The sequence below is a fragment of the Spea bombifrons genome, chromosome 1 (assembly GCF_027358695.1).
Source record: "Spea bombifrons isolate aSpeBom1 chromosome 1, aSpeBom1.2.pri, whole genome shotgun sequence".
In the NCBI taxonomy this organism is placed as follows: Eukaryota; Metazoa; Chordata; class Amphibia; order Anura; family Pelobatidae; genus Spea; species Spea bombifrons.
This window is the reverse complement of record NC_071087.1, coordinates 162,592,023-162,601,518: the sequence shown is the minus strand read 5'-3', so window position 1 is coordinate 162,601,518 and position 9,496 is coordinate 162,592,023. Positions and strand designations below refer to the sequence as shown.

The following is a 9,496-nucleotide window of genomic DNA, read 5'->3' as shown; positions in this document are numbered from 1 at the left end:
TGAGTTCATAGAGTTCCCTGCAAACCCTTACTGACCATTCTTTTTATGCCATTGACTTTTCAGGATTGTTATTGAATGATTTATATAGCACCATCATATACCACAGGGCTGTACACTTGGTAAACAGGACCTAGCGGCGCATCACATAAGATTTTGTGCCAGAAACAAAGGATGAGCAGGGCCCTGCTCATAGGAGCTTACAATCTATAAGGAACTGAGGCAAGAGTGCCAATATTCAAGCAGTAAAGCTGTTCCTCAATGCCATGAGCTAGGAGTTTAATGGTGGCTTAAATGCTATGCAGCCATGCAAACTAACTCTGCTCCTAGATACCCCTGGGTGAAAAAAAATCTTATTGTAGATGCTGAAGGATTGGTCATTTTTTATTTTTAATACATTTTTAATTTTTTTAGAAGCAGGTGGCAGCCTTTCCATTAATTCTCTTGACACCTGCAGGTGCCAAAAAGCACAATCTCTGCCCGTCCCGCTGACGTCAGCGCCTGGAGTCTGTGATTTAACAAAGTAAAGGAGGGAACTTATTTCAAAGGAGGAGAAAAGTTACAACAAGGGACCGGACTCAAACAATAGAGGATCAGAGACCGAGATGCAATGGAAGGAAATTATTATTTATTTTGTATAACATGCCCGAGACCGACGATTAAGGTTTGAGTCTTTACAGCAGGAAAAACAGACAGCCGGGGGCCGATCTTTATATTCTATATACTATGTATGATTTATATACTGTATATATGTGAGATAAGTTCTCATGGTCACCAGTAGGGGTCAGTATTGCACATTCTCCGCCGGCAAATCACAGAGCGGCAGTCGGCGTCATTCATCGCAGGTAACTAAATAACGGCTTCATTGTTCTAATTCCATGTCTCTTGATTTAACTCCGTATTATCTGAGGGAATGTGCCTGGGATACATATACAGACTGTGTAGATATACATATATATATATATATATCGTGGTTTTTGTTAATTCCATTCATTGTTCTCTCTGTATATATTTATTATTATTATTATCTTTAATATAGCGCCAACAGTTTACGCAGCGCTTAATACAATACATAGATAGTAAGAGCTCGATACGACCCGCCATCTATCTCCGTGTTTTTTGTACGTAGGGGCTGACGGGTACCTGGTCTTGGTCGCACTGGTTTTGGGGTAAACGACTAATGTAACGGGACACTTAGAGCACGCACAGTAAATATATTGAACGAAGGCACAAGGGGGCCGCCGCTGTCACTCTCTGAATAACGTCGGTGACTCCAAGACACGTTTATTTAGATTTCAGGTCGTTAACTCGCCCGTCGCTTCACCGTGACAGCTTCTCCCCTCCTGTGCACCCCACGTGCACACGCCTATTGCCATGGCAACATAGCCGTTTCCGAAGGTGGGATGCCCACAGCCGGACTTGTCAAAGAGAAATGCCCTTGGGGAGGGCGGTTAAGGCAGAGAAGAAAATAGAGTGAAATGTAAAAATATGGGGGATTATATTACTGTATCCAGCGCTGGGGGTTATATTACTGTATACAGCGCTGGGGGTTATATTACTGTATACAGCGCTGGGGGTTATATTACTGTATACAGTGCTGGGGGGGTATATTACTGTATACAGCGCTGGGGGTTATATTACTGTATACAGTGCTGGGGGGTTATATTACTGTATACAGTGCTGGGGGGTTATATTACTGTATACAGCTCTGGGGGTTATATTACTGTATACAGCGCTGGGGGGGTTATATTACTGTATAAAGTACTGGGGGGTTATATTACTGTATACAGCGCCGGGGGGTTATATTACTGTATACAGCGCTGGGGGTTATTACTGTATACAGTGCTGGGGGTTATTACTGTATATAGTGCTGGGGGTTATATTACTCTATACAGCGCTGGGGGTTATATTACTGTACACTGCGCTGGGGGTTATATTACTGTATACAGCGCTGGGGGTTATATTACTGTATACAGCGCTGGGGGTTATATTACTGTATACAGTGCTGGGGGGTATATTACTGTATACAGCACTGGGGGTTATATTACTGTATACAGCGCTGGGGGTTATATTACTGTATACAGCGCTGGGGGGGTTATATTACTGTATACAGCGCTGGGGGTTATATTACTGTATACAGCGCTGGGGGTTATATTACTGTATACAGCTCTGGGGGTTATATTACTGTATACAGCTCTGGGGGTTATATTACTGTATACAGTGCTGGGGGGTTATATTACTGTATACAGCGCTGGGGGTTATATTACTGTATACAGCGCTGGGGGTTATATTACTGTATACAGCGCTGGGGGTTATATTACTGTATACAGTGCTGGGGGTTATATTACTGTATACAGCGCTGGGGGTTTATATTACTGTATACAGCGTTGGGGGTTATATTACTGTATACAGTGCTGGGAGGTTATATTACTGTATACAGTGCTGGGGGTTATATTACTGTATACAGCGCTGGGGGTTATATTACTGTATACAGCGTTGGGGGTTATATTACTGTATACAGTGCTGGGGGGTTATATTACTGTATACAGCGCTGGGGGTTATATTACTGTATACAGTGCTGGGGGGTTATATTGCTGTATACAGCGCTGGGGGTTATATTACTGTATACAGCGCTGGGGGGTTATATTACTGTATACAGCGCTGGGAGTTATATTACTGTATACAGCGCTGGGGGGTTATATTACTGTATACAGTGCTGGGGGTTATATTACTGTATACAGCGCTGGGAGTTATATTACTGTATACAGCGCTGGGGGTCATATTACTGTATACAGCGATGGGGGGTTATATTACTGTATACAGCGCTGGGAGGTTATATTACTGTATACAGTGCTAGGGGGTTATATTACTGTATACAGCGCTGGGGGTTATATTACTGTATACAGTGCTAGGGGGTTATATTACTGTATACAGCGCTGGGGGAGGTATATTACTGTATACAGCGCCAGGGGTTATATTACTGTATACAGCGCTGGGGGTTATATTACTGTATACAGCGCTGGGGGTTATATTACTGTATACAGAGCTGGGGGTTATATTACTGTATACAGCGCTGGGGGTTACATTACTGTATACAGTGCTGGGGGTTATATTACCGTATACAGCGCTGGGGGTTATATTACTGTATACAGCGCTGGGGGTTATATTACTGTATACAGCGCTGGGGGTTATATTACCGTATACAGCGCTGGGGGGGTTATATTACCGTATACAGTGCTGGGGGTTATATTACTGTATACAGCGCTGGGGGTTATATTACTGTATACAGCGCTGGGGGTTATATTACTGTATACAGCGCTGGGGGGTTATATTACTGTATACAGCGCTGGGGGGTTATATTACTGTATACAGTGCTGGGGGGTTATATTACTGTATACAGCGCTGGGGGGTATATTACTGTAGAAAGCTCTGGGGGTTATATTACTGTATACAGTGCTGGGGGGGTTATATTACTGTATACAGTGCTGGGGGTTATATTACTGTATACAGCTCTGGGGGTTATATTACTGTATACAGCGCTGGGGGGTTATATTACTGTATAAAGTACTGGGGGGTTATATTACTGTATACAGCGCTGGGGGTTATTACTGTATACAGTGCTGGGGGTTATTACTGTATACAGTGCTGGGGGTTATATTACTGTACACTGCGCTGGGGGTTATATTACTGTATACAGCGCTGGGGGTTATATTACTGTACACAGCGCTGGGGGTTATATTACTGTATACAGCGCTGGGGGGTTATATTACTGTATACAGAGCTGGGGGGTATATTACTGTATACAGCACTGGGGGTTATATTACTGTATACAGCGCTGGGGGGTTATATTACTGTATACAGCACTGGGATTTAGTACTGTATACAGCGCTGGGGGTTATATTACTGTATACAGCGCTGGGGGTTATTTTACTGTATACAGTGCTGGGGGGTTATATTTCTGTATTCAGCTCTGGGGGTTATATTACTGTATACAGCTCTGGGGGTTATATTACTGTATACAGTGCTGGGGGGTTATATTACTGTATACAGCGCTGGGGGGGTTATATTACTGTATACAGCGCTCGGTGTTATATTACTGTATACAGCGCTCGGTGTTATATTACTGTATACAGTGCTGGGGGGTTATATTACTGTATACAGCGCTGGGGGTTATATTACTGTATACAGCGCTGGGGGTTATATTACTGTATACAGCGCTGGGGGTTATATTACTGTATACAGCGCTGGGGGTTATTACTGTATACAGCGCTGGGGGTTATATTACTGTATACAGCGCTGGGGGTTATATTACTGTATACAGCGCTGGGGGGTTATATTACTGTATACAGCGCTGGGGGTTATATTACTGTATACAGCGCTGGGGGTTATATTACTGTATACAGCGCTGGGGGTTATATTACTGTATACAGCGCTGGGGTTATATTACTGTATACAGCGCTGGGGGTTATATTACTGTATACAGCGCTGGGGGTTATATTACTGTATACAGTGCTGGGGGTTATATTACTGTATACAGCGCTGGGGGTTATATTACTGTATACAGTGCTGGGGGTTATATTACTGTATACAGCGCTGGGGGTTATATTACTGTATACAGTGCTGGGGGTTATATTACTGTATACAGCTCTGGGGGTTATATTACTGTATACAGTGCTGGGGGGGTTATATTACTGTATACAGCGCTGGGACTTGACTATAGACCCATCTGATTACCAAATTGATAAAAAGGTCGAAGATCAAATCTGGTTCGTGTGCCGTGGCGATTACCCGAGCCGCGCAGATTCCCGTGGCAGGTGAAGCCGTGGACTTTGCTCAGCCTCGCAGGCGGCCGGATCATGTGAGACTCTTTGCGCTCTCTGAGATTCCAGCTGCTTTCTGTAGGTGAGCGATTTCCATGCGTGTAACACATATGATAATAATAATACATATAATAATACAATATATATAATAATACATATATATATATATATACTCTCACTTTCTATAGGGGTTAAAGTGAAGCTATAGATACAGAACGTTCTATTTCCAGCTCGGCTTCAGTCTGAATGCAGTTATTTTTCCTCTTTGTGCTCCTGATCTGCACAGAAAGCAGGAACTCCGTGACGCCACAATAGGCATTCCTCGCAGCACGCCGGATGGTTCCGGGCTTTACTCAGACTCTATATGTGACTTGTGGCCCCTATTGAGGGGTATTTGTGTGACTGGCGGGGCATTTAGAAGAATAATGGGGTTTATTTACCCCGTTTAATATATAAAGCTGTTTCCTGCTGTTTCTATACACATTATCGGGGCTTTTAGGGCTGTAGAACCCTGCGATCCCCTCATACCCAGCAAACATTCCGACCTCCTAGAAAAGAGGGGCATCAGGGGAGGAGAGAGGGGCGTTAGGAAAGAGAAGGGCACAAGGATTTGAGGACCAAAGCGGGACTGTTCTTCCTAAAGAGACACTTGGCATATGCAGTTGGCTCCTGAGTAGTTACATAACAACTCCTCCTCTTCCTCCTCGCTTCTAGTCTCCCTCCTCCTTGCCTGCAGAAGCTGTGAGTATGAGTAGGTGTATGTGAGTGAAGGCAGAGACTGTAAGGGCAGGTGAGGCTACTCCCCCCCCCCCTTTTAACTATTAAGGGAATGAGTGCGCAAACCTTACTTTTAACCCCTTAATGACAAAGCCCGTACATGTACGGGCTCAAAATGCATTGTTTTCAATGGGTTTAGGGACCGCCCATTGTCCTTACGGGGTTAATATAGTTACAAATTATAATACATAATAAACATAAATCAGACTGTGATAGGGATTCCAGATAGAAACTTAGAACGACTGCCAGATCGGCCCCATCCGGCCCCCGTCTAGTCGCCTGTTCCTTCTGCTGTAACGACTCAAACCTTAACCAGTCGTTGGTCTTAGATTCAGGAGCCGTATGTCTATCCCATGCATGTTTAATAACCTCACTGTATTACCCTCTACCACCTCTGCCGGGAGGCTGTTTACATCTTAGCCCCAGACCCTCTAGTACAAGATTGACCTCAACTTCCAGATCTGAATTATTACTTTATACTCTTTAGGGCTGCAGCTAACAATTATTTTCATAATCGATTAGTTGGCCAATTATTTTTTCGATTAATCGGATAAAAAAAATAAATGTAAATTTTACATTTACCATAACTGCCCCTAAATTAACCCTAAAGACCCCATCAACCGTAACTGCCCCTTAATTAACCCTAGGAGACCAGTGGAGTTTGAATGATACCTTTATTGGCTAACTGAGTAAATATAGATTGCAAGCTTTCAAGACCTCCTGTAATTCTACGGCTAACACGGTACCAACTCTCATCTTTAATTAACCCCATTAACCATAACTGCCCCTAAATTAACCCCCACCTCCCCTAACTTTCAGCAGCCTAAATATTAATTTTATACTTACTGTTAGATGAGTTGCTGAGCAGTGTGGACGCTATAAGGAAAGGGGCGGGGCCAATCGTCAGTGTGACTGGAGGGAGGGACTGGGAAGTAGAAAGGGGTGGGGCCAATCGTCAGTGTGACTGCAGGGAGGGACTGGGAACCAGTAACTGCTGTGAGTGACATTGAGTGAACCAAAGAATTGGATCTGAAATTCATCGCACAGACACCCCCCACCGGCTGTCAGAGAGGAGGATCCGGGTCCCCTGCAGCGCTGCGGGGGATCTCGAGCTTCGTGTTATTATCCATTATTTGCTCTGAAAACCCCCCATCTTATAAGCGATAACATCGATTCAACTAACCGATAATGAAATTTGTTGGCAATGATTTTCATTATTGATTATTATCAATTTTATCAATTAGCTGTTGCAGCCCTAATACTCTTTATAGGAGACGGTAGATGTGGTATCCCATCCACCTACTCATATCATTGCTGCTAACACAGCATGCAAGCAGCAATGAAAGGGTTAAAAGACAGCTCTACATTAACAATAGTGTTGCCTATAAGTATATTAAAATTCCAGTTTAGCAACTAAGTCCGATTAACTATTTGCTTGCTAGTTTTTTTTTCCAGGTCACTGAATGACTGCGCTGATACAATGTGATGACTTAGTTTATTTGTAGCATTTGTAGGAAAAAATCTTTGTTTTTAACCCTTTTACTGCCACATAGATATTTTTTGCCTTTCTGATTTTTACAATAAAAATATTCTTAGAGCTTTTTTTTTTTTTTTTTTTCTTTTTTAAAGTTAAAGTTTTAATTTAGTAATTATCCGGACTGTTGGTTCTTCCAGCCTTTAGTTCCTAACTTTGTTTGGTGGTTGTCATTTTCATATAAAGTTAAGAATATTAATGTCAAATGTATTTTGTTTTATTCTAGGGTACTGGGAGATTTTGATTTAAAAATAGCATATTGTATGAGGCCAATTTGATCAGATTATCCTCTGATTCGCCAAAAATGTCTTCGATTCTTTCCTACGTGTCCATGGCCATGAAATCTGCAGTGCAGTCCTTCCCACGGCAGCGCTTGCCCTTACTGTGCGCGGCGGGAGTGGGTTTAACGGCTATAGCCTCTTGGATGTGGTGGAGACGGAGGAGCAGCGAGGAGCTGAAGCAGGTGGGGGTCGTGTCCCAGCTCCTGATTTACCCCATTAAATCTTGCCGGCCAATATCCGTCCAAGATGCAGACTGCCTGGACATGGGTCTCAGCAAAGGTGAGCTGAAGGACAGGCACTGGCTGGTGGTGACAGAGGCTGGAAATATGGTGACGGGAAGACAGGAGCCTCGTTTGGTCCTCATCGATGTGAGCGTAAGAGGGGAATCTCTGTGCCTTAAAGCTTCGGGAATGGAGGAGCTTCTGGTTCCCATGTCACTCCCCAAAAGCAACAAAGTTCGTGACTGCAGGGTGTTTGGGAACGACATCCAGGGTCGAGACTGCGGAGAAGAAGTTTCCCGCTGGCTGACATCTTACTTCCAGAGCGATCAGCCGTATTACTTGGTGCATTTTGAAGCTGATACGATGCGTCCGCGTAAATGCATTGAGGCCAAGGTATTGTTCAGAGAGAAAGATGTGATCGCTTATCCAGATGCCAGTCCCATCATGCTCCTCTCTGAAACATCGCTGGAGGATCTCAACAGGCGTCTTGAAGAGCCGGTGTCCCTGATGAATTTCAGGCCTTGCATCGTGGTATCTGGCTGTGAGGCCTTTGCAGAAGATGGTTGGGATGATATCAGGGTTGGAACATCAAGGATGAAGAGGACCATGGCGTGCGGACGCTGCGTCTTAACTACAGTGAACCCGAACACCGGCGTCATGAGTCGGAAGGAACCTCTGGACACGTTAAGAACCTTCAGGGAGAGTGACCCCACCTTGAGCCATCTCTATAAAACTGCACCCCTCTTTGGGCAATACTATGGCGTGGAGAAGACCGGGACACTTAAAGTGGGGGATCCGGTTTATCATGTGATCAAACATTAAAACAATCGTTAGGAAGCAGAAGAGGTAAAACTGGATACAAATTGATACATTTTACACTAATTAAAAAAAACATAAAATAATCACAGTATAACATAAAATAAAAACAGTATAAATCCTTGTAAGGTTTGGACCAACCCACCTGTTTGTGACAACGGCTGATTTTATTTTTTGTACCCTTCGTGACAATGGCTGGCTTAACATTCCTGCGGTGCTCGTGTTTAGCTGTAATTTTCTTCTCTCGCGTTTACTGAACCCACACAGGTTTTATATTGTTGGTTTTTGTTCAGGACGAGAAGGGCTTTCTTTAGATGTCATTATTTTAATTGTATCATTTCATTTACTATGGAAAAATTGAGAAAGGACTTTTTGTGAATTAAAAGTTAATGGAAAAACCTGCTAAATAGATTCTACTATTTGTCCTGAGTTTAGAAATACCCAATGTTTTCATGGTTTGTTTTCTGCATGTTGTGGGGCAATAAGTACAAGTAGCGTTTTGGTATTTCAAAACCATTTGTTTCCTGGTAATTCTTCCCCCCGGCCGATGCAATTTACCCCATCAAACCATATATTTTTAAAGACTAGACACCCCAGGGTATTTCAAATGCTAGTATTTTAACTCTTTCCATGCACTAATTCTACCACCGGCCTTTGTCAAACTTTGCGGTAGTCATTTTTTTTTCACACATTTTACTTCAGGTATGAATTTACAGCTCCTGGTATATGTCACTGTCACACAACACCCCAATATGTGTTCAGCAACATCTCCCGAGTATAGTGATACCACCCATGCATGGGTTTGCCTGGCTGTTTTGGGGCAAAAGGGCCACATTTGGGGAATGCGCATTTTGTAATGTTGAACTTTGACATTTGGTGATCCTGTGCCCATGTCCTATTCGGTACATCTTTGAGCCTGCTCACTTCAGTGTGCCCAATAAAACCATATATTTTTGAAAACTAGACACCCCAGGGTATTTCAAATGCTAGTATTTTAACTCTTTGCATGCACTCATTTTACCACCAGCCTTTGTTTGCAGTGGTATTTTT

The 9,496-nt window shown here is 43.3% G+C and overlaps 1 protein-coding gene across 1 annotated transcript; it reads left to right on the top strand.

Moving 5' to 3' along the window:
- The first annotated feature begins 7,417 nt into the window (after positions 1–7,417).
- On the top strand, positions 7,418–8,532 carry LOC128467102 (mitochondrial amidoxime-reducing component 1-like). Its single transcript, XM_053448627.1, has one exon. The coding sequence runs from the start codon at positions 7,433–7,435 to the stop codon at positions 8,450–8,452; it is 1,020 nt and encodes a 339-aa protein (XP_053304602.1). The 5' UTR covers positions 7,418–7,432; the 3' UTR covers positions 8,453–8,532.
- Positions 8,533–9,496: the final 964 nt, after the last annotated feature.

Excerpts from the sequence above, each read along its gene's own strand:
- LOC128467102 (XM_053448627.1), top strand. The coding sequence starts at position 7,433 with ATGTCTTCGATTCTTTCCTACGTGTCCATGGCCATGAAATCTGCAGTG.